Source organism: Hemicordylus capensis, chromosome 5 (assembly GCF_027244095.1).
Source record: "Hemicordylus capensis ecotype Gifberg chromosome 5, rHemCap1.1.pri, whole genome shotgun sequence".
Classification (NCBI taxonomy): domain Eukaryota; kingdom Metazoa; phylum Chordata; class Lepidosauria; order Squamata; family Cordylidae; genus Hemicordylus; species Hemicordylus capensis.
In genome coordinates, this window is record NC_069661.1 from 45,256,355 (window position 1) to 45,282,638 (window position 26,284).

Here is a 26,284-nt window from a genome sequence, read left to right on the forward strand (position 1 = left end):
ATTTTCACTGACCTCACCTTCCTCTAAAAGTTGCTATTTGGCTGCCAAAAATATGTCCCTGAGGGCTGTACAGCCTTCAGGGACATATTTTTGGAAGCCAAATAGTAACTTTTAGAGGAAGGGGAGATGAACAAAAAACATTCTTAGTTCTCCTTCTGCGTGTCTTAGGTTGCTTGGCAACATTCGGCCTGAGCTGCAGAGCAGCTCTTTTTGAGGGTGCAGATGCTGCTTTGCCCTCCTAATGCTGTAGAACATGTGGGTTAGGGTTGCCAACTGTTCCGATCTATGTGGGATGCCCCACGTTTAAAGGAGGAAATGTTTGTCCCGTTCAGGACCACATCCCCCACCCCCCATTTTGGTGGCGGGCAGCGGCACACACCGCCACCATCTCCGGCTCCCTCCCAGGTGTGGCGCATGCACATGGCCAGCAGCAGAAATACACCCCAGGGTTTGTGTGGCTTTCATAACTCTGCAGAAAATGTTGGCATTATATGTTAAGTGGGACCAGTACCGTACAAGGAATAGTTCATCTTGTTTAATGCTTCTACTTCTATCAGGCCAATTATTTCAGGAGAACAGAACATTTGTTACAAAGCAAAAGAGGCTCCTTGTTAACAAAAGTGCATGCAGAGTTTAAAATCCTTTGCTGTGAGTCAAGTTTTAGAGAGACAGAATCTCAGAAACACTCGTGTAAAGTTCAGAGTAAGAGAACACCAGTGCTCATTTTTTGAAAGATCCTACAAAAGTACACCTTGACCTTAGGTGAAATCTAAATTAGTGCAACATGTTCCAATGCTTCGATCCAAAATATCTGCAAAACAAGTCCTCAAATCATGTACTTCCTCAGTCAAGAAACCAACTCTACAAGCATCCAGGTTAATTAAGCCTAAGGCAGTTCACTTAAAAAACACGTCTTTATATCAAGGAAGAGCACATAAAACAAAACAGAAGGAAGAGGGTCCACTGGAAACTCTTTGAATAAAGAAGCTGAACAAAAACGGCAATTACAACACTGCATACTAACAATGGGAAACAACACAAAGGCTGAAACCTGCAGCCTCTTGTATTGTGCTAACTGGTCTTGTGGTAGCAAGCATGACTTGTCCCCTTAGCTAAGCAGGGTCCACCCTGGTTGCATTTGAATGGGAAACTAGAAGTGTGAGCACAGGAAGATCTTCCCCTCAGGGGATGGAGCCGCTCTGGGAACAGCATCTAGGTTCCAAGTTCTCTCTTTGGCATCTCCAAATAGGGCTGAGAGATATTCCTGCCTGCAACCTTGGAGAAGCTGCTGCCAGTCTGTGTAGACAATACTGAGTGAGCTGGACCTATGGTCTGACTCAGTATATGGCAGCTTCCTATGTCCCTAACTGTGAGAAACGAGGAGTAGGCTGGCCTGGTTCCTTCAGGGCCAGACTGGTCCCATGGGTGGCTGCACCAAAATAATGACTCTGAGGATACATTCTCCAAACTCAGAATTCCTGAAGTCAGCAGCTTAAGCAAGATGAACTGGAGCCTGAAATGCAGCAAGCAGAATGTGTTACCATGTTGACTTGGTAAAGGCTGAAGGACAGGCTCCTACTATTTATATGAAGCCTTCAGTTTCTCCAGGCCTCGTACAAGGTTGGCACTTCTCCTGTGCTAGAAAGACAAGTGACAATTTTGCTAGTGTCCAAGTGAAGTATGCTCAGTAAGTCCAGATGTCAACAAAGCAAGGGGCTTCCTAGAATTATTTCTGGCAAGGGGCTGATCACAGAATTTGACTTCAATGTGTCCTTCGCTGAACTCCTCTCTTCTGCTTTCGTCTGAGATGGGCTCTCTCCTAAAGACACCTTCCCTGTGCTGCGTCATTGTAATTCCCAAGTTTCCATGTTGCTTGGATGGAGGCAGGTTTTCTTTTATAACACAGAAGCATATTGCAGTCAGGAAGTTTTTTTTGAAGTTCTCATTCATAAATGCATATACAATAGGATTGCAAATGGAATTGAAAAATCCAATTATCTGAACTATGCCAAAGATCATCTTAATGGTGACATCATCATATTCTTTTTCAAAGTTACCTAACGACAGAAAAAAGCATTATAAAATATAATTTTGTTAGTAACTATACTCATTTTTATTAATAGTCAAAGCTTTGGGGCTTTCCATTCAGTGTCATGAAAAGTATTCTATGACTTAGCTATTTTAAATATCCATTTGGACCAGAAAAAACAAACACCAAAAAAGCTAATTTTGTCTTCAGCCATCTATCAAATGCATTCAAAGGAAAATATTTAATAAAAAAAATGTATCCTGCTTTTCTATCAATGATAAAGAAGCTTATATTTTTTAAAAAATCATCCATAGAACATATTAAAGCAGATGAGCAGCACACAACAACTGTATCAGGAGCATCACAACAGATCATGTTCAGCTCAGCAACACAATGCTTGTTGAAATAAATTGGTCTTAACATCCTTTTAGAAATCAATGAATGATGAAGCCAGCCAGCCAGATTCTAGGTGCCAGATTCTAGGTGCCAATACCAAGAAGTCCCCGTCAGTGTTCCCTCTAAGGCATGCTCTAAGGCATGTGTGTGCTCACAAGCTTTTTGATGTCCACTCAGTTAATTTTAGATCCTGCTCAGGTTGAATCAGGAAGGCACCATTCTGAATGCATGTGCGCGCACACTGCCTTGATACTGCCGCCAAGAACAAAACTCATTCCGCACACAGATGAAAAAAAATTAGAGAGAACACTGGCCCCTGTCTCTCATACTCATCACCAAAGAAAAATATGCACACAATAGTACCCCTCCCCGGGCATATAGATGTCCACATATGCCACCGCCTCACCCACTCACATATTTATAAATAGAGCTTAAGAAAAATAAAAGAAGTGTATGTGTTCTTTTTCACAGGACTAAAACTGGTTTCTGATCTTATTAATGTTGTTATATTAGAACACAGAACCAGATTACAATACAGAAACCAGATTGTACTCCTCCTTTTATATTCTTCTCTGCATCCTTTATTCTCTGCAAGGATGGAAATAAACAAAGCACCAAGAATCCACACAGACTTAATCCTAATAAAATACATCCATTACAAACCTTGGCATGATGAAAGGGATGATGAAAGGAACAGGGCCATTCATACATTTGGCTTTGACAAGGGTTTAGACAGATTCATGGAGAATAGGTCTATCAATGGCCTTTAATCAGGAAGATTATATGGAACCTCCATGTTCAGAGGTAGTACTGTATGATACTCAATACCAGTTGCTGGAATGGAACAGGTCATAGCTCAGTGGTAGAACATCTGCTTTGCATACAGAATGTCCCAGGTTCAATCTCTGGGATCTCTGGGTAGGGATGGGATAGACTATTGCCTGAAACCTTGGAGAAGCCACTGTCAGTTCATTTAGACGATACTGAGCTAGGTGGACCAATGAGGAGAGGAGAGCTGATCTTGTGGTAGCAAGCATGACTTGTCCCCATAGCTAAGCAGGGTCTGCCCTGCTTGCATATGAATGGGAGACTTGATGTTTGAGCACTGCAAGATATTCCCCTCGGGGGATGGAGCCGCTCTGGGAAGAGCAGAAGGTTTCAAGTTCCTTCCCTGGCTTCTCCAAGATAGGGCTGAGAGAGATTCCCGCCTGCAACCTTGGAGAAGCCGCTGCCAGTCTGTGAAGACAATACTGCACAAGATAGACCAATGGTCTGACTCAGTATATGGCAGTTTCCTATGGAACAGTGGCTCACATACCATGCAATGCTCCATCTGCCTAGCAACAGAGTATTTGTGCAGTTGCACAAAAGCACTCTTGCACAACTGTGTAAATGCCCCATAGTTTGTGAGCCATTGCAAACCCCTGCTTGTTGGCTTCACAGAAGAATCTGATTAACCACAGTGGAAAGCAGGAAGCTAGACTAGATGGATTTTTGGACTGATCCAGGAGGACTCTTCTTACATTGAGAGAGGGAAAGAGAGAGAGCACACATTTCCCAGAATCTAATATACAAGAGATGAATAAGATCCGGACTGCGGAACATCTAACTGGAAAAGTGCAGTGGTGACTCTGCATGACAGCTGCAACATTACACGCTGCCAACCACACAGTTTTGTACTCCCAACTTTTAAGCAAAGTATCCAAGTGCTTTTCACATAAATCACTATTTGGCAAGCCTATAATTCACATTTTCAAATTACTTTACTTTCAAACCACAGCAATGATCAGTTCATAAGCACTACAGACAATGCTTAGTCCAGCAAGTACTCTATTATTCAAGAATGTAATGTAACAGAAACCTCAGTGGCAATTCTGGAAAGTAGACTTTTAAAAAATCAAAAGCGCTGAAAAAATCATCGCTACTCACTGTATTCTATCATCATGTGCATTACATGAAAAGGGGCCCAGCAGACTGCAAACAAAACCACAACAGTCACCATCATAATGATTGCTCGCTTCTTCTTCTTCTTCCTGAAAAAGGAGAGAGAGCTTGTGCTGAGAACTTATGTAAAAATATGAATTGACACAGGCTAGGGTAATACAGATGGTGCTGATGCCAAAGGGCCATATCTCAGTGGTACAGCATGTACTTTACATGCAGATAGTCCCAGTTTCCATCCCTGGTATCTCAAGGTAAAGGTTCCTAGGCAGCATGTGTTGGCAAATACTTCTGAGATTTAGGAGAGTTGCTGCCAGTCAGAATAAGAAATGCTAGCCAAGATGGATGGTCTGACTTGTAATAAGGCAGCATCATATATGTCCATGATCATTTTACCACCATGTCCCTGCTAACTTGGCAAAGAGGCACCTTTTAACGTGGTGATTCTCTTTATTTAGCAGGGGGAGAACAACTGGCCCTATCCACCCCCAGCGCAGTACCTCCAGTGACTGTTGCTGGTGTCTATCTTGTGCTTCTTTTTAGATTGCAAGCCCTTTGGGGACAGGGATCCATCTTATTTATTTAATTTGTCATTTATCTGTGTAAACTGCCCTGAGCCATTTTTGGAAGGGCAGTATAGAAATCGAATAAAATAAAACAAAATAAAAAATAAAATAAAAATATAATGCACCAGATGCATATGAGTAAAATCCTCCTGCCAAGTGGGAGGATTTGGTAATCTAATACAGATTACCAAGGCTGAAGTAGCTTGGTCATCATCCATATGGACTATCTGGAAAAGATAGATAAGGGGGCAGGAACTATTAGAAGTATCACAGCTTTTCTATACTTTAGACAAGTGAAAGCCAACTTTGCTGGCCACATGTTCCAATGAGGCTAACTCTGAAACACAAGAGTAGAAATAAAAGCATGCAAAAAAGTTTCCACAACCATTCAGAAGAGTTAGCTGAAGCAGTGCTAGCATGGCGAGGAACAGCAGTATGAGCCCCTCTCTGGTTGTTTGCATGGGGCTTCTACCACTACCAAAGCAGAAGGAGCTACACCGCTGCAGCTCCCGTGTCATATAGGAAGGGGGCCTTCAGCACTATAGCAGGAATAAATAATGGTGTTTAACTGTGGTCAAAATTTGATCAAATCTAAACCCCCTAACACTTGCTGTTACAAATATAGTTTAAAAATGTATAACAGTCCCCTGATGACTGTCTAATGTTTTGTTCTTTGGGTTTTTTGTTTGTTTGTTTAAGGAAAAGCCACTTTGGGAGGGAGAAGAGTTGAAACAAAGAAATGATAGCCGGAGGAAGAATTAAGCACTCCTCCTCCACCTTCTACAATCCAGTTACCTCCCCACAAAGTGGTTTTTCCTTTGTGTTGTTTTTTTCTAATGGTCATTGACATACTGTATCATTCAAGCATTTGAGTGCAACATGTTGCTGGCCCTAAATATACCTTTTCAAATACATCACCTCTCTGCCTACATGCTTGTTGACACTCAAAAGAATTCAAGAAGGTCAGTAAGGCAAAGCCAATATATTTTGCCTATTTCATTCTTCAACTTTATGAGTTATAAATACCGACTATACAAACCATGATATTTTATACATCTCATTCCCATGTATGGTTTGCAGAATGGAAGCATCTCCAACTCTTTTCTTAATCCAGAGCTCGTAACCAATCTTGCTATAGAGCAAGAGCATCAGTATCAGTGGGAGGAGGAAGAGGATGATCAAAATGAAAGTCGCATATATCTTCTGATGAACGGCACTGGCCCATTCTTCCAAGCAGCAAACATACTCTTTTTCATACAGGAAGTCATATTTGTTCTGAAACAAATTAAGAAGAAACACAATATAAAAAGAGAAAACTTACAGTCAGGGAGGATTAAGCTTTTTGCCACCCATAGGCAAAAAGGCTTTTGCTGTCCTTTTACCTTAAACAAAAAAGATTTGCCTTTTTTAATATAAAGGTAAAAGGGGGAACTTTCTCCTCGCCCACTCCACCCTTGCTGCAGCTGCCGCTGCCCACAGAAAGGGGTGGCAAAATTTGAGGAGCAGAATTTGCTGCTCCTCAAATTTTGCAGTTGTAGGCAAATGCCTACTCTGCCTCTCTGTTAATCCACCACTGCTTACCGTGCATATTATTTCATCAGATATATTAAAAGGCTTAAAATATAGGCTGTAATGAAAGCTGTTTTATATGGCTTCTAGCCATTACTCCATGTAGGCCAGCATTGACTAATTGGACTAAAAGCAATGGGGCTTTATAGTAGGGGTGTGCAATTCGGGTTTTTGGTGATTCGGTTCAGGACCTGAACCAAATCACCTCCGTTCTGTTCTGTGCCCGAATATGGCCTTCCCGAATCACCCCTGATTCGGTTCGGATATGGATTAAATCCGAATCTGAATCTATTCAGGTAAGAAAAATGGGTCGCAGGGGCAAAATAGTGGGGTAGGGTGGTAGTGCCCAATGGGTGGAGGCTACCACCCAAGTTTCAGGGGAATTGGGCAAAGGGCTGATTTTTGGGGAAATTTTGAAGTTTTAGTGTCTTTGGGGCAGATCGGGGGCATAGCATGGGATCTGGGCAAAAAGAGTGGGGTGGGGTGGTAGTGCCCAATGGGTGGAGGCTACCACCCCAATTTCAGAGTGATTGGGCAGAGGGCTGATTTTGGGGGAATTGTTGAAGTTTATGCGTCTTTAAGGTTTTTCTCCATAAAGAAGCATTGAGGTGTCAGCAAATGTATAGCTTCACGTGGGGGGCAAAGGGGTGGCCTAGAGCAGTGTGGGGTTAGTGGTTTTGCCAGGTAGGGGCAAGGAAGCTACCTGAATTTTTTCAAAGGATTTGGGCAGAGGGCTGATTTTTGGTAAATCGTTGAAGATTACGCGTCTTTAAGCTTTTTCCTCATAGGTATACATGGAGCTTTCAGCAGCCCCATAAGTGCACTTGGGGGGTGCTGGGGTGGCCCAGAGCGAGTGATAGTGTAGTGCACATAGGGTGCCAACCACCCCCATGGGTTTCTAACCTATGGGGTACAGGGTTCTGTTGTTTCTGAGGTATTCTGAGTGTGGATTCTATGATAGCAAATGAGATTTTCAATGAAACACCATGAATCCACTCCCATTTGCTATCATAGAATCCACACTCAGAACACCTCAGAAACAAACAGAATTTTTAAAAAATAATTCAAAATGTCAAGCAGCTCAGCAGGGAGTTAAATTAGGTTCTAAACACCACAATGCATAAAATTAATTAGTTAACCACTGTAACATTTATAGGAATAGCAACATTCTGTGGAATTCATGACAGGATACTTGTTTTTCTGTGCTTCAGGCTACGGTATGACAATGCAGTAAAGAGAATCAGTGACAGAATAATGAAGGCAATTACAGCTGAAAGGGATTATAGTGGGAAGAAAAATATAGTGAACATGCTAGCCAACATATGTAATAATAAACCAGGAAAGTATTCTGCCAAACCCAAAATGTGTGGGACTTATGTAAGAACATAAGTCTTCATTTCATGGAATCAATAATTTTAGGTACAAACCCCAGCTGTTTTAAGGAGGCATTTACAGGAGAGGTGTCAGAAGTTTTCCCTCCCAATTAACAGAGGTATATCTGAACATACCCTTTTTCATGAAATGTGCTAGTGTAGTTACTCGAATTACTATGAGCTGTTCCCACTGTATAACTTGTCCATTCTTGACCAGAATTCCTTTCTTCTGTTTTATCACAACAACCTGGTTTTTTCCTCTTTAAATAGGTGTGAAGAGTAGCACTTGACATTCTTGCCATATTAACAGTATGAACGGAATGATCCCTAACGTTCTTGGTTAGTCCAAGACATGGTTTAACCTCTTCCAGAGGTCTTCTTCCCGCTCTTCCTCCCTGGCTTCTGACTTCTGCTACATTGTTCTGGGCAGGTCAGTGTCTGATATGCAGGGACTTCTGTTTAATCTTGCAAAGTTCTGGAGGTGTACTTGTATAGTAAAATCCTGCTTTTGTACCACTCAAGCAGCATATTATACATTTTTACTTGGAAACTTTGCAGTAAAAGTATGTTTGCTAAAACAAAAACCCACCAAAACAGCATTTAAACATATTATCTGAAACATTTGCTTTTGAGGGTTGGTATAAGCATGCCCATGAAAGGTCCAATATAAGCCACATGGTCTGGATCAGTGGGCATACTTCCGACTTATTTAGGAACTGCTTATACCAGTTTTAAACTAAATAATTTTCAAAGCGGAGCATGATAAGTTTTCAGACAAGCGTATTTGAAATACAGCAACCAACCAAATTGTAGCCACAGCAGTCCTTTGTCACTATAGGACAATACTCAATGAAAATACAAGGTCAATGAAACAACAAAAACTTATAGTTAAAAAAACAAACTTGGAAGAGACAACATGAACTCACCCTGAGATTATGTTTCATGGCCCGAGGCAGTAGAGATGAATTATAGCAGTCATAGTTAAGACAGATGTATAACTCAAACACCATAGCAGACCAGCAGAAAGCTATTTTCAAAGGTCATCCTATAAATCCAACAAGCTGTCTTGTAAATATCCCATTGTTATTTAATCAATTGTTAATTAACAGATACAGGTTTTATTTGGTTGTGTCCACTGTCCATTTCTCAGGTCATAACACCCAAAATTATTGTCTACAGTGCATTATATTAATCTTTTGAACAGCAGAAAGGGGAACATCCTGATGTCCACTGACATCAATACAGTTGCTGACTTTCAAAGGGATAACAGCACACCATACCTCCAACCGCTGTACATACCACATAGGTGACCCAACTATAGCTGCCAAGAACCAAACTATGCCTGAAAATAAAGAAAGGATGGTTGTTGGTTTATATGAAAAACAAAATAGGAAATTAAAGTAACACATTAGCCTTTTCATTTTAAATGGAGACATAATCATCTGGAATATTTGGGCCATCTAAATGTTATTACGAACATTTTCACACCAGTGATTATATGGTAGATATTTTGAATTAGGACTAATTGCAAGATCCACATTTTACCCTGTAGGAAAATCCAGAACAACTAGGGTCACTTTTAGAGTATTAAAGAAGGATTAAAAATAAGCAATCTGACATCTCCAAGTCACAGAACAGACCGAGATAGAGGAAGGATAAGATAGAGAGTAAATCTGGGACTCTTTTCCCACTCTTTTAATCCAGGAATGAAGAAGATAAAAGTAAAGCAAGGCAGCTTTAGGATACCACCTACCACTAGATAATAGGTATCTAGGACAAATCACTTGTATTTCCTTGCCTCCTTTGGGTGCAATAGGGGCCACTGTGCACGTTAAATTATTCTGCACATGTGCTTGCTACCAGAAATGTCAGGGAGGGAGGAATCCCAATGCAGCACATCCACAAACAAAGGAAAACATTTTAATGCATAAGCAAAGCATTTTTGCATCAGGCCAAGGCCCGTCCATCTAGCATCCTGCCTCACTGCAGCAGCCAACCAGGTGCACATGGGAAGCCTATAAGTGAGAAAAAGAGGAAAACTGCCTGCCTTCTTTGGTGCTCCCGAGTACCTGGTATTCAGGTGCATGCCACTTCTGATTTTGATGGATGTATACAGCTACCAATGCTGGTAGCCAGCGACAGTCCTTTCCTTCATAAATATGTCTAACCCCCTTTTTAAATTGTCTGGGTTGGTGGCCATCACCACCATTTTGCAGAATTATTACACACACACACACACACACACACACACACACACACACACACACACACAGAGTCATGTAGTGCAGGGTTTCTTAACCTTGGGCCCCCAGATGTTGATGGACATGGCTGGGGAATGATGGGAGATGTCGGCCATCAACATCTGGGGGCTCATGGTGAAGAAACCCTGATGTAGTGGGAATCAAGTGCAAGTAGTTCATTTTCAGAGCAAACACTTCCTTGGGGAACATAGCTTGTGGAACCCGCCTCACACTGGACCTTGATACAAATCAGCTGCACTTGATTCTCTGTGCTCACAGCCTGATAAAATTGTCCATGTGTGTTCATCCAAAATGGGTTACTATTTTAAAAAAACAAAAAAACAGAGAACAGCATCTTCCCTCTAAAACTGTCATGGTTTGGGACCAGGATATCTAGAAGACTGCTTTCTCCCACACACTCCTATGCACCCATTGATATCATCAACAGAGGCCCTGCCCCATGTCTGAGTGCCATCATAGGTGCAGTCGGCAACATGGTTTTGGTGCCCAAGACTGTGGAACTGTTTACCATAAGAGGCCCAGGTGGCCCATTGTTTACTGACATTCCTGCATATTGTTGAGACCTTTTTGTTTTGAAGCTAGCTTGATTTCTTGTCCCTTGTGATATTATGTTGCTGCCTCTGTTTTGGTTGTGTTGTTTTTAAAGCATTATAGTGATTGTTTCAGAACTTTAAAATTGATTGTGGCAAGCCACGTTTGGGGGCAAAATATACATATTTTAAATAACTGTATCAACAAATGGTCAACAACTTGCTCTACAGTGGAAAGCTAATGTTGCCTAAGATCTTACCAAGTATTGTGTATGCTCTTCTGTTGGTGTATTGCCATTTCATTTTTAGTGGGTGGACTATCCCATTATACCTTTCCATGGCAATGCAGGTCATTGTAAGAATTTCAGTAACTATTGCAGTAGATTGGACAAAGGGCACCATCTTGCAGGCAAAGGCTCCTGTAAGGAGTCAAACAGAAAGCAATGAACAGGCTCAGTAGCCATACTGGTACCTCAGAACAAGAACACAAAGCAACTGAGGCAACATATTTTTCATTTCAAGACTTCTCTCTAGAGGAAAATTTTGTAACCTGACATGCACTGGAATACCCAATATTGTCTTCAGTCTGACTTCCTCTTCTTTAGTCTTTAGCATCCTAGCAATACAATGCCAACTGAGCTCTGGAGCCCCCAATAGTGAATTTAATATGACAATTATTTAAAAATTGCCTGCTTTGAGCTTCAAGTAACTGAGATTGTATGGACTAAAAATGAATAACTTTTTTAAAAATTTACTTATTTATCATATTTTTATACCGCCTGGTGTACACATCTCTAGGCAGTGCACAAAATTAAAAATATTTAAAAGTCAAATCAGATTAAAATACATGTGGCACAATAAAAATAACAAGCTGACTTGGCGCCCCTAGTTCTCCCTCAGTGGCCGCTTCTACTCGGCCTGCCTGCCAGCCCACCCGCCCACCCACCCGCCTGGTGGCGGCCACTTCTCTAGGCTTCTAGGCTTCTCCTCGGCCCACCCACTGGCCAGCCTGGCAGCAGCCGCCATTTCTCCTCCACAGCCACTTCTTCTCCACAGCTGGCCTGGCCACCCATCCCTGTCACTAATTGGCAGCTCACTCACGAACTCTCTCGAAAGCTGCCACACATGGGTTAGCGACGAGTACATTTAGGAGAATTATATATATTGATGATGGTATGAAACAGTTATTAAAACTAATTGTTAAAATTATTAAAAATTAATTCTAATTGAAAGCCTACAAAAACAGGAAGGCCTTGAGGGTTATGTGGTCCCTTCATGTTGTCCCAGAGACCAATCTGGTTGCCACATTCTGTACCAATTGTTGTTTCTGGACTACATACAAAGACAGCTCCACATAGAGAGCATTACAGTAGTCAAGCCTGGAGGTCACCAGCATATGTACCACTGTTTTAAGGTCATTCACCTTGAAGCTGAGAAAAAACTCTCCTGGCCACCGCCTCAACCTGAGAAACCAGGGAGAGCTTTGGGTCCAGGAGCACTCCCAGTCCCAAGCTACATACCTGATCTTTCAGGGGGAGTGTAACCCCATCCAGAACAGGCAGATCTAAATCATATTTTGGGTCTTGGCCCCCCACAGTCATTACCTCCGTCATATCTGGATTCAACTTCAGTTTGTTATCCCTCATCCAACCCATTACTGCCTCCATGCAGGCATTTTGGGAAAATATGCCATTTCCTGATGAGGTAGACATGGAGAAGTAGATCTGGGTGTCATCAGCATATTGATAACACCCTGCACCAAACCTCTTTTAGTTATAATTCTTTTCAGTGTGCAAGATTTAAGTTCCCAGTTCATTATTCAACACAACTCACAAGCAGTCTGAATGATTAATTGAAGTTTGTTCACCTGTTCCCCATAGCAAGCTTAGGGCCACTGTAGTTCAAACACCTCTGCTGCAAGAACACTGTTCCCTTGCCATAATATTGTGTCTGACCCAAAGCTTTGTTGGTACACACAGCAGTCTCAAGCATGAAGCCCTCACACCAAATATATATCCATTCCTTGCAACTACATTTGTGTGGGGCATCCTTCTTGAGACTGCCTTACACGACAACAAAACCTTGGGCAGCATCTCATAGAGGACAGTCTCCTTATGGTAGGGACATATTAATAATAATAATTATTATTATTATTAATTTTATATCCCGCTCTTCCTCCAAGGAGCCCAGAGCGGTGCTACATACTTAAGTTTCTCCTCACAACAAACCTGTGAAGTAGGTTAGGCTGAGAGAGAAGTGACTGGCCCAGAGTCACCCAGCAAGTATCATGGCTGAATGGGGATTTGAACTCGGGTCTCCCCGGTCCTAGTCCAGCACTCTAACCACTACACCACGCTGGCTCCTATGACATGAGTTGGTGTAGCCCAAAACTTATTTTAAGGAGAAGAGATGTGTAACTTCAGTTCCTTATTCAAATTGCTGACACTTCTGTGTTGAATAAGTAACAGTAAATCAGCAGAACAAGCTTCAGCCTTCCTTCAGGACTAGATTCAAAGTGGAGGTCTTGACCTTTGAAGTTCTACACAGCTTGGAGCTGGGCTATCTGTAGGGCTGCATTCACCCATACAAATGTCCTTTGTTCAATAACTCAGGGGGACCCCACCACTGACAGAGATTCAGTTGGCGGAGACTAGAGACAGGGCCTTTTCAGTTGTAACCCCTTGGCTCTGAAATGCCCTCCCAGAAGAGCTTCACTATGCTCCCTCACTCATGGTTTTTAAAATGCATCTGAAAACCCATTTGTTTAGAGTGGTTTTTTAGTTGTATTTTATTGCTGGGGATGAGTTACAGATATTTTAAACAAACAGAAATAAAGGAGGCTAACAGATTGTTTAAAAGCGTCTCGCCACTTGTCTGTAGGGTAGGGTAGTCAAACTGTAGGATTCCAATGGGTTTCAGAACTTTCTCTATGCCCTTCCTTCCTAAAGAGAAAGACTTTTAACATTGTTTTGAGAGGTGATCCTATTATACATTCTGGATTTAGAAAAAAGCCTCTTTGAAACATGCTTTAAACATTTATCCCTGCTAACTGGGCAAAGAGGCATCTTTTTAACATGGTGACTGGCCCTATCCACCCCCAGCATAGCATCCTTCCAAAAGCTGATGGCGGTGTCTATGTTTTTTAGATTGTGAGCCCTTTGGGGACAGGGAGCCATTTCATTCATATATATATATATATATACACACACACACACACACACACATACATATACACACACACACATATATTTCCCCCAAGTTCCTTTGGGAACTTTTTGTTGAAAAGCAGTATATAAATATTTATTGCTGTTTATTTAGATTCCAAGGATACAGCTATTCAACTCTTTTGAAAACCCTGTTTATTTCCATGAAACATTGCCTTTTTATATTACCCTAGTCACTTGTAATAATTTCTAGGCTTCAAATTTCAGCCCAAGGATTTTAGAGTGGTTTTTTTTTTAAGGAAATGGTTTCCATTCCATTATACAGCCACAGTTTATCATTTTAATAGCAGAAACAGTCTACTCAGTTTACAGAGAGTGGGTTCTCAGCTTTTTTTTTTTTTAAGAAAATAAATGTTAAGTATGCTTTCAGAAGCTTCAATCAAAATAAAAAGGCAACCTTGAATTGTGTTTTAGAATATTCAGAAGTACATCTGTATAAAAGATGTTTCCGGGGTTCAAAAGCTTCATGCCTACAGTTTGTGTTTGCTTTTAATAACATGACATACTACAAAGATGTTAACTTGTTAACCGCCCAACCAATTTGAACCAACTTTGCTACAGCTATAGGGACATACAAGGACACCTCAGCAGCATAATTCATGATGATGTCATGCACTCCAGTTCAAGATGGGAGATGCAAGAACATCTGAGGTGCAATTGGGCTAACTTGTGAACCGCCTAACTGATCTGGACCAAATTTAGTCCAGTTGTAGGGAAAGTGAAAGCAAAGTAGGCAGATTAGTTCTTACTAGAACTTGTTTATTTACTCTTTCCCTTTCTCCAGGAAGTTTGAGCTCTATTCTGCACCATTCATCTGTTTCCTCTTCTGCCAAAATTACATCTCCTTTCATCTTTCTGAATTAGCTAGCATGCCACTGCCCAGCAGGGTTCACTTCAATGTAGATTGGTGTCCATCATCCAGCATTAAAGGAGCTAGTCCCATTGGGAAGAACTATAGCCAGTTGTTGAGTATGAACATCCATACTCTGGCCTCCACTTTTTACCAGGCCTGCTTCCATTGAAGACAAGCATTAGAAACACAGCAGGATACTTGGAATACTGCCCTTAGGAATTTGGACTGTACTAGCTCCAGAGGGGTGAGATTGGAAAAGGTTCCCAGTTGAGCACCATAGAGGAGTTCTGTGAGTGACCTGGCTTCAAATAGTTCAAGTGCTGTGAATATGTAGTGGCCTGCTTTTGATTGAAAGCATTTGATTCTAAGATTTCAGATATATGCTGAGTGCCTTGTAATCATCTTTAAAGTACCAAAATCCCAGCCCAGGTGAGATGTTTTGTTTAATGTGCAAAGATGGCTTCAGTATACAGAAATTCAAGCCTTAGATGGCCCAGTTACCAAATCTAGTATACAGGAGTGTAGCAAGGTTGGAGTGGGCCCAGAGACAAGATTTTAAAATGGGCCCCCAGTGAGTGCCACAATATAACATCATCCTAAATTATTTTTTTAAAGGTTTTGTAAACTGTGGATGATGCAAGTCATTTAATGGTACTAGAGAAAGACATGCTGTACTGGTAGCTCCAGGTCTTAACACTCACATCAATTTTGAAGGATGAATACAACTGAAGGAAGCCTGCTGGGGGGGGCGGGTGCACCGCTGGGTGAGTCAGTCATGTGACTTGCCTCTGGGGGCCTCCCCAAGGCAGTGGGCCCCCAGACAACTGTCTCCCCTTGCTCTATTATAGTTACGCCATGCTAGTATAACTCATGATACAGATAATCTTCCTTACAAAACAATGCTTTCCTATATCCTGGAACATAAGAAAAGCCTTGCTGAATCAGACCCAAGGCCTATCTAGCCCAGCATCCTGTTATATAGTGGCCCACCAGATGCCCCCAAGAAGCCCACAGGCAAGAGCTGAGGGCATGCCCTCTCTCCTGCTGATGCTCCCCTCTAACTGGTATTCAGAGGCATCTTGCCTCTTAGGCTGGAGGTGGCCTATAGCCCACAGACTAGTAGCCATTGATAGACTTGACCACCATGAATTTATCTAAGCTCTTCTTAAAGCCATCCAGGCTGGTGGCTGTCATAACATCTTGTGGCAGAGCATTCCATAGATTTATTATGCATTGTGTATAATTAATACTTCCTTCCAAAAGTACTTCCTTTTGTCCATTCTAAATTGCTTGGTAATCAGTTTCATGGGATGACTCCTAGTTCTAGTGTTATATGAAAGGGAGAACATTTTCTCTATATCCACTCTCTCCACACCATGCATAGTTTTATAGACCTCTATCATGTCACCCCTCAGTCATCTTTTTTGCATAACTAAAAAGTCCCAGGTGCAGTAGCCTTGCCTCATAAGAAAGGTGCTCTGGGCCCCTAATCATCTTGGTTGCCCTCTTCTGCTCCTTCCCTCGTTCTATAATGTCCTCTTCTTTGTGGTATGGTGACCAGAACTGTACACAGTACTGCAAATGTGGCCACACCATAGATTTGTATAAAGACATTATGATATTAGCAGTTTTATTTCCAGTTCCCTTCCTAAATTTCCAACCCCCTTTTTCACAGCTGCTACACATTATGTTGGCACTTTTAACAAGCTGTCTGCCATAACCCCAAGATCCCTCTCCTGGTCAGTCACTGACAGCTCAGGCCTCATCAGCGTATATTTGAAGCTGGGGTTTTTTGCCCCAATATGCATCACTTGCTAACATCAAACTGCATCTACCGTTTTGTTGCCCATTCCCCCAGTTTTTAGAGATCTCTTTGGAGCTTTTCTCAATCTGTTTTGAATTTCACTACCCTAGATAGTTTGGTGTCATCTGAAAATTGGCCACCTTACTGCTTTCCCCAGCTTCTAGATCATTTATGAATAAATTGAAGAGCACTGGTCCCAGTACAGATCCCTGGGGGACCCCACTTCTTACATCCCTCCATTTAGAGAACTGTCCATTATACTTACCTTCTGTTTCCTGTCCTTCAACCAGTTACCAATCCTCACATGAATCTTTCCTCTTATCCCATGACTGCTAAGTTTTCCCAAGAGTCTTTGATGAAGAACTTTGTCAAAAGCTTTTTGAAAGTCCAAGTATACTATGTAAACTTCATCACCTTTATCCATACCCCCTGCTCACCTGATGCTGAAATTCACAACTTCAAAAGGAAACAACCAATGAGCAAAAAAACCTTGTATATTGTATTTCCATAAGTATCAGGCAACTCACAGAAAGGATCCAATGATCAGAAACTATAACATGTGGGCACAATATTATAAATTTAAATATGTACCATGTGGGATCTTTTTCTTGCATTCCTCCACCCAATTTCATTCAAAGAAAACTATATATATGTGAATGATAAAGCACTTCCTACATCGACATATTTCAGTGGAAAAGGTAACCCTTATTGAAGTTGATAAGTTCTGCTTGTTGTGGCTATTCTTGTTTTATTTCAATATTAACAAATAGTATGATTACAATAGGAATGGAAAATGGACTAAACTAAGAGTTTGATATTTTAAACCAACATTTTATGTGAAGACAGTCTCTTTCGCCCCTGTAAAGAGATTCAGTGATACTCCCTCCAATTCCACCTCAGTTGGACAGCTGCAAATTGCTTTAATTTCATCCTATTTTTAATGCTGATCTTTTACCCTTGGGATGAGCTTCATACAGCTGCATTCCTGCACTTCATCTTTGGACTTTTAAGAAAGAAGTTGATCCAATAAAAGAAAAGTTAAACTGCTAAATCTTCATTTAAGTTACTTCATTAAGCCCTGGCAATTAATTATGTAGAGTCAGGCATTCACAATGTCTTGGTGTGTAACAGATGGCTTTTGTAGCTTGTTAAGCAAAAATTGAGCAATATTTGTTTTATGAACTGACATGAGGGTAAAGAGACAAGCCAATTATCCATCTGTAGATGGTATACTTAAAACCCTCCCAAAGGTGCTAAAATGATGCTGAACTTTTTCATTTGGTATGGATGATTGGATCACAAAAAGTTATGTGTCAAAATGCAATGTTTGGTTATGAACCATTACACTCTGGAATATGAAGAGCAAAGAAAAACTTTTCAAAACCGACTAGTTCAAATGTCAGATGAAGTGATGGTTTAATCATAGTTTAGAGCAGTGATTCTTAATCTTTTTGCAAAGAAGGACCTGCAGATCCTCAAGTATTACCCATGGACCCCCTTCATAAGACTCCAGTGAGAGAGAGAGAGAGAGAGAGAGAGAGAGACGTACTTGCAATAGTTATTTTCAAGAACTTTATTCTGGATCACCAGAAAGCAAATTAAATTCAGTTCAACAAAGATTTTGCAAAAAATAAGTTCTGGATCCTTTTCATATGCATTGCTGGGAAAGGCTGGGAACAGTAAAGCCTCTTATGCTCTAGTATCTCTTGACTGGTCAGTGAACCAACTCTTCTGATATTTGCACTTTGGGGTATATCTCAACAGCTTTCCCCTCCCCATTACATCCAAGAAAGCAAATATTCATAGAAACTTACCCCTTAGAGTACCCAGAATGTTGGGGGCAATATGCTAAATCATTGTAAACCGCTTAGAGAGCTCCGGCTATAGAGCGGTATATAAATGTAAGTGCTATTGCTATTGCTAGTGCTAGGGCTGCACAGCTTTGGTTCTCCAGCTGTTGTTGGACTACAACTCCTATCATCCTTCACTACTGGCCACTGTAGTTGGGAATGATGGAAGTTGTAGTTCAATAGCAGCTGGAGGGCCAAAGTTGTGCAGCCCTGCCTTAGAGGTCTGTTACGCCACCAAAGGTACAATATGAGATGTCTGTCCTATTCAAAGCAAGTGCACCATAACTGTGCCAACTGTAGCTGAAGGTGATATAATTGATTAACTTATAAAACTAATCTAGTCATGCTGAAAGGTTTAAAACACACAATATGATAAAAAGTTAAGAAGGAATTCCCCCCCAGCTGAAACTGTTACTTAAGTAGGAACAAAGTACAATTAAGTTTACACAGGAAATGAAATGAGAAGATACTGTTATCATGTATTAAAGAGATTACTTGCCTATGTGATCTGTAATGTATAAAAATCTGTTGTAAATGATGATCGGGGTTCTGGAATTTGGGCACTAGCCGGCCAGAACCTTTGCTTCTGCAGAGCAAATAAAGCCTTTTTAAAACTTCTCCGCTGGTGATATTCTTTGGCTCGCTGACCCAGTAAAAGAACCATTTGGATGGTATAGCAAAGGGGTCACAGAAGGAGAAAAAAACCCAGCTTAGCCAAACTCTTCTGATGATGATGATGACGACAACAACAACATTTTCAACTTCCAAGGCATAGGTTCTGGTTGTTTTGTTTTTCCTTCTATCTTGAAATAACACAAACATTTCAGTAACTCTAGCATGAACTTTGCTTTAAAGCCTGACATGCTGGTTGTTCATCTCCGAGTCCTGTCATGCACATCAGCAGTACTGTTGTCAATCAAACCCACCTTGGTCTTGTGATTGATGCCTGCCAAGGTAAAGGTGTGAATTGAACAGCAAAGTGGCAGCACCAGTCAACTGTGCAATTCTCTATTCTTACTCCTTCAGTCTGGGCACTCCTTACTCTGATCAACTTTATTTGTACTTCACCCAGCAGGGAGGGAACCCATCCATATGAGAAATCAAGTAGATTAAATTAAAGTGTGAGCCTTTGGGACAGAAGCATTAGCAATTGTTTAGAAGTATAATCCACCCCAGTCAAAAGGATATAATTAGAGGAGACATTTTAAATACCTGAAACTATACACACTAACCTAAACTCCCGATGTAGAACACAGTTAAACACCTATCTATATATCAGTAAAGCAATTGATTCCATGGGCATTCCGAGATGCTCAGATATCTTCCCAGCACTCAGTAGCTTCCACGTTCATTTCAATAAAGGGAGGTAGCCAATTCTTCTCCACTGCACTCAACTATAACCACATTCTATTCAACTCCTTCCTTCCCAGAACTGCCTTCATCAGCAGCCATTCGACCAAATTGTATTTAGAGGGAGAGGTGATGCCCTTTCCACTGATTCTGCTGGCAGAGGTGCACCTAATATTTTGGAGCCTGGACCTAAAGGCCTTTGGAGGCCCCACCCACACAGTATTTTTAATGCAACCACACCACCAGGAACAGACTAAAAAGGATTTGGGGACCCCCCCAAGACGTGTGGAGGCCCTGGACTTCGACCTGGAAGTTCAGGGGTAAGAGTACCTCTGTCTGCTAGAACCATCAAGGGCAGGGCCTCGCACAAGCACACAAATGCATCTTGTTAAGAAGGGAAACCTACAGCCTAATTAGGAGAAAGAGACAGAGGTGTAACTAGGGAAAACGGCACCCGGGGCAAGCACTGAAATGGTGCCCCCCCGCGCCACCAACATACTACATTATACTTAGGTTTTTCCTCACAAGCGCCTGCCGCCGCCGCCAAGCCAGGCCACTGACTGGCCGCCAGGCACCAGCAAAGCAATGGGGGGGGCGGTGCGGAAGGGACTGCTCGTGGGGGAGGGGGCGCCTACGCGCTCCCTTGACTGCTGCAGTGCTGCTGCACTGAGCAGGAAACATTTGTATTAACAAAAAATTAAAAAAAAATTAAAAAATTTTTTGTCATGCCAGCGCCCCCCACGTGACCAGAAAAGATGGCGCCCCGGGGCACGTGCCCCCCCTGCCCCCCCTATAGTTACGCCTCTGGAAAGAGAGCCATTTATTTTGAAGAGAAAACAGCTTGCTTCAATCCCTCCTCCTTGGTGCTGGAGCCTTCTCTCCCCCATGATTGGCCAGAAAAGGTGCCAGTCAATCTATCCTTATGATGATGTCATAAGGATCCTGTCTTCTGATTGTTTGGGGGCTTCCCCCTAAGAATCAAACAAACATGTTTATTGTGCTCCAAAACCCACATAAAATAAAGCAGTAGCGCATGATTAAAACAAATTATGAAACCATAAAACTATGTTATTTTCAATTTCTACTATAATGCTATGAAGCTATAATATAATACTAAAAGGCTGATTCCCTTTAAAAAATAGCTATAAAATTATAAGCATATAAAATGTGGAATATATAAAATGCAAAGTATAGTGGCTAAAACAGAATAAATAAAACAAAACATCTCAATAGGAACACTAAAAATAATAGTATAATCAGCAGTTTAAAACTATGCAGAGCTGATGCAAGGAAATGGCCTAGCAGTTACAACCCAGCGGATCCTATATGCTGCCATGCAGAACTTGGCGGTGTTATACATGAAGGCAGGGCCTTCATCCAAGAGCCGCAACTGGGTATAGACATGGTTTGGGTTACCAGGGTACTTGGCAAAATAGCAGAAATATAAACTTGGCCCAAATGTCTCTGTAAAAAGGGCAAAAAAGGAATACATGTTCTGTAGTTTCTACCTCCCCAGTGTCACAGGGACAAAGTCTCTCTGCAATTGGGATCTTTCTGAATTTGCCTTCCAGTACAGTGAAGGGAAGGGCTCTTCCATTGGCACCCCTCTGAAGGAAAAATACACAGCCTGATTGCAAGTCTCTATTATTTTTTTTACCCTTTCCCTCCACAAAATGAAGAAAGGGGAAAATACACAGGTTTATGTCTACAACCTGTGTATTATTTTATTATGTTTTTCCCTCATAAGAGTGGGCAATGCTTAGATAAGCCCTCAAACAATCAGAAGACAGGATAGCTCAACAGGCACCTTTTCTAGCCAATCATGGGAGAGAGAAGGTTCCAGCAGCAGGGAGGAGGGGCTGCAGCAAGCTTCCTTCTCTTCAGATAAAATGGCTCTCTTCTGATTAAGCCATAAATTTTCCTTCTTATGTACATTTGTTTGCTTGATTCAAAGCAAAGCAACCCTCTTGCTGTTACTGACTGCCGGTTCTTGCCCAACGGGCTTCTCTTTGCCTTTCACCATCCCTCTCACTCTAGCTACCCCTTTTCCATTATGTTTCCCAGTGGGGTTTCCCTTTTTTTCCCCACCAACCCCAGCTTCTCCTTTTTCCTTGTGTTACTCAGTGGGGTTCTCACTCCCCCCCCCATCACCCTTTCCCCCTTCTCTTGCCCAGTGGTGTTCTTTTTCTTTGCATCTCCCTGCCCACCCCACATCTTTTCTCCTCTTTTGCCACTAGAGGGTTTTTTTGTTTGTTTGTTTGTTTGTTTTTTGCACTGCCCTCACATCACCTATTTTCCCTTCTCTTACGCAGCTGGTAATACTTCTGTGTAGAGATTTTGCTGTGTGCTTGCCTGATGAAATGATACAATGATGCATGGAGCAGGACTATTTTATGAGCACAAGCTGCCAATAATGAGTTGCAGTAAGAATGTGAAAGTTGACAGTTGGGAATTAGTAGTGGAGAGAGGAGGAGTGGATTTTGGGGTCTGGTGAGAAGCAGTCTCAAAAGGAGATGCTTTAGACTCAAAATGATTAAAAACAGTCTGTGACCAAGACTGGGTAAATGAATGTCTGTGATAAGGACTGGGTAAAAAGGACAGTTCTAGGAAGTAACTGGGTTAAAGTTTTTTTTAAATGAGTGAAACACAACCAAGCTCTGTAAAAAGAAGCATCAATACTATAACCAAGCCAGTTAACAGCCCTACTTGTTTGATTTATTTAGATTATATAATGAATGCCCTTTCAAAAATGGCTCAGGGTAGTTTACATAAAAACCAAAACAAAACAATTAAAACAAAAACAATTCAACAATTAATATCATTTAAACATTAAAACCATTAACATTAAAATCATCTAAAACCAACATTAAAAATTTAAAACCATAAATCTAATTAAAAGCCTGGATGAATAAATGTGTCTTCAGTGCCTTTTTAAAAGTTGCCAGAGATGGGGAGGCTCTTATTTCAACAGAGAGCACTAATGCTTAATAGTAGCACACACAAACCTCAGAAAGCATCTGAGGTTTAATAATAAAACTTTATTCTTGTTTTGGTTTGAAACATCTCTGACTGAGTGATACCTGTCAAAAACTGTCCCCACATCTGCAAATCATGCCGCCAGGATTTTTTTTAAAAACAAAACCCTAAGCGTTACAGTGACTTCATAACAAATAAATGGTGGAAGCTGAGATAAAGGTGAAGTAAAGAAGCCTAGGTAACCTTAAAGGTGAAAAACATCTGGAAATAAACTCAACACACACAGCAGAATCAGACCCAAATTCCACAACATGTTATAAGAAGACACTCAGGTTTGCCAGCATGTCCACCTGCAAGCAGATGTGCAGATCAGCCTGCTGTGGAAAAGCATTTGCATTGGTGCTGTTCCCAGAAAGTGAAGGGAACCCCGAGCGATTACTAGCTGGGATGTTCTAAAATGAATGACAAGAATGCCCACTGAAAACAGTGGGTGCTTCCTAAAGGTCCACTGGGAACACTGAGAGCCATGAATACCAAATGACATGCTTGGCTTCTATAGGAATCAATGCATTAATTTTCAGTATATCCTTTCGTAACAATAAGATATAATAGCAGCAAAGTAAGGTACAGGCAAACCTCATTATCTGTGTGGGTTTCGTTCTCCACTACAACTGCAGATAACAAAACCACAGATAATGGGGTATTAAGTCAATGGGATTGGAGGGGGGGGGGGTTAGGTTCCCGGAGGCTTGAAAACTGTGAAAAAATATCAACACAGGGCAATGGTGCCTCATAGAAACAAAGTGCCCTTCTGTGCCTTGCGGGTCTGCAGCTGTCTCGCAATGCCCCCCAAGCACCTAAAGTCACCATCTTTCACCATCTTTTCATCTTGTTAAAGTGAGCCACACAATGGTGGCCAGAAATAACCTTGGGTTCCATTTATCATATTTTTATACCACCTGATATGTACATCTCCAGCCACTCCGAACCCACAGAATCAACTCTTTAAAAGCTATTCTCCCCTCTCCGCGCCCCATGTATGCCAAAGTTGGTTGCAAATTACCTGACCATGGATACACAGAACAGCGAATGCTGGGTCCACAAATGGCGAGGTTCGCCTGTACACAGAACAATAAGAAAGGAGGGCAGCATAGAAGAGAGCCAGCAACTATTATTTAACAAAGTTTAAGACTGGTATCTCTTCTCTGCTACCCTCTGCACGCCCCTGCTCCAGTGACCAGCTATTGCCATTGGCTGGGATCAAATGCAGTTTGGCTGCTCTCCGAACTGTCTCCATCAGTGGCCATTTCACATGGCTGCACAGTGGGGGAGGCAGACACGAAAGCTCCCTCCATTGACTAGATGTTCTCTTTCAGGTCATCCCGCAACTTTGACAGAGCCCCTCTTTCCCATGATTAGCAAATATGCGCGCACACGACTCTAAAGCATAAGACTCTCTATGCAGCATGATACAAGAGCAAAGGGAAGCAGACTTCTATTCCAACAGAAAGATGGACAAACCCCACCGCAAAAAACCCCAAACACAAACCGAACACCTCTGCAGGGCCAAAAGTGTCTTAACTTCTACTTGTTGCATGATCAGGTACCAAAGTATGGCCGCGCTGCTTCACCCTCCAAAAGGTGGTGCAGACCCGAGATCTCCGTTATTACTTTTTTGACTCCACGAGGACTAGTAACTTGTTAAAGTTAAAGCCAGGGTTTTAGCAAAAGCGGAAAATGCGTGATGAGTGACTGGAACGAGGCGGGGGCTTACATATTGCCAGGCAAACTGTCCGGCTTCATCACCCCTTACAGGGCGAAACCCTAGGACGCCTCCCCTCCCACTCACCGCCCAGCCAATTGCTGGAGATGTTCTGCAACATGGTGAAGGGGACGCAGAAGAAGGCGATGAGCAGGTCGCTGAGGGCCAGCGAGCAGATGAAGAGGTTGGTGACGGTGCGCATGGCTTTGCGGCAAGTCACCACGTAGAGCACCAGGCTGTTGCCGAAGAGCGCCAGGGCGAAGATGAGCACGCAAAGGAGCACGAAAGCCAGCTTGGTGCGCCTGGGCAACTCCGGGATGTAGACCAGCGGCTGCAGCCCGTAGAGGGCGATGAACTGCTCGCGGGTCACGTTGTTCTCCCGCAGGAGCTGCTCGAACTGCTCCGGGGTGAAATTCAGGGACCGCATAATAGCAAGGCTGCTATGGGGCAGCAGAGTGCCCTGCGAGGAGCCTCTGGGGCACAGCTACTTTCCGGAAACGCCGCCCGTGTAAGCCAGCGCCACCTCTCTCTGCCCGAGGAGCCTGCTCGCAGGTCGGCGTCCAGAGGGGCTAGGAGAGCCGAGAGCGAGAACGCCGCCGACCGTCACAGCGCCTTAAGAAGCAGCTCCTGCTGTGCGGCAGCAGCCAAGATGGCCAACAGGTCGCACCTAAAGTGCGGGAATAAAAACCCAAAAAAGGAAACTACACACGCGTGGCGGGAGCTTGAAACTCTGAGAGAGAACAGAGGGCGTGCGACAAACACGGCGCGCGCTTCTCTCAATTAAGGCTGCAAGCGGGGGAAAGGAGGCTGCTCAGCCAAGTCCTCCACTGGAGACTTCATGCGAGCCAATAGCCAATCAGTGAGTGGAGATGCCGTGCTCGCTCTCTCGCGCGCGCTCTCTCTCTTTCCCGGCACCTGTGTCTCCCACCTTGGTCGGTCCCCGCCCTCCTCCAAAGTTCCCTCACAGCTGGGTCCCGCTGGAGCTGTTTGGCACCGCTGTGTGTGAACACCTAGAGGGAGCGCAGCTGTTGTGCCGCCGGGCAGGGACTTGGAGAGCGCTCTGGAAAGGCGATGGCCATGAGTTAGATTACTCAGCGACGGTAGAAAGCGGCCATACGCATAAGTTCGAGAGAGGCGACATACAATATGCGACGAGGATGCGTGGGAGGGAATGCTGTTGGGCGCAGGCTTCGGAAGAGAACCCAGCAGGGAGGCGTTTATATTAGGCTCTTCCTGCTTATCGGGATTTGGCGGGGAGGAGGGGGGAGGACGAAAACGTTTGCCAAGTTTGTGCAGCTACTGGGGAGGAGAGCAACGTGAGCGATAAGCACAGGAGAAGAGAGCTTTGCTGGACAGAGGGGGTGCAGGTCCCCCAAGCATTTGAGGAGTTCCTCCTCATTTTACTGACCCCCCCCCCCAAACCTAATAGCGCATCTATTGCCTCCCCAAAAGTGTCTCTCCTCCCCGCAAGAAATAGTTAAGTGAGGATTTGCTCCTCAGGCTTTCCCTCTGTCTGCACCCTTGTTGCTGCTGGACCAGGCGAGGTCTATCTTTTCCAGCATCCTGTTCCCCACAGTGGCCCACCAGATGCCTCTGGGGAGTCAGCAAGACTAGTAGTAGCAACTGATAGACTTGTTCATGAATTTGTCTAAGCCCCCTCTGAAGCCTTCTAAACTCGTGGCCATCACTACGTCTTGTGGAAACAAATTCCAAATTCCAATTATGCACTCTATAAGATAATTATAATTATGTCCCAAAAAAAGAGAGAAGAGATTTTATGAAGCAGTCCTAAGCACGTTG

General features: G+C 42.8%; 1 protein-coding gene across 1 annotated transcript; it reads right to left on the bottom strand.

Moving 5' to 3' along the window:
- Positions 1–244: 244 nt before the first annotated feature.
- On the bottom strand, positions 245–25,275 carry QRFPR (pyroglutamylated RFamide peptide receptor). The gene is made up of 6 exons (XM_053256781.1): positions 24,572–25,275; positions 10,926–11,084; positions 9,155–9,216; positions 5,972–6,207; positions 4,355–4,458; positions 245–2,057 (listed from the first exon to the last, which is right to left on the bottom strand). The coding sequence occupies exons 1-6, from the start codon at positions 24,909–24,911 to the stop codon at positions 1,663–1,665; spliced, it is 1,296 nt and encodes a 431-aa protein (XP_053112756.1). The 5' UTR covers positions 24,912–25,275; the 3' UTR covers positions 245–1,662.
- Positions 25,276–26,284: the final 1,009 nt, after the last annotated feature.

Coding starts and splice junctions, on each gene's coding strand:
- QRFPR (XM_053256781.1), bottom strand. CDS start 24,911: ATGCGGTCCCTGAATTTCACCCCGGAGCAGTTCGAGCAGCTCCTGCGG. Junction 6,208..9,154: donor GGTATGTACAGCGGTTGGAG/GTATGGTGTGCT, acceptor AATTTGTTTCAG/AACAAATATGACTTCCTGTA. Junction 2,058..4,354: donor GCACATGATGATAGAATACA/GTGAGTAGCGAT, acceptor TTCTGTCGTTAG/GTAACTTTGAAAAAGAATAT.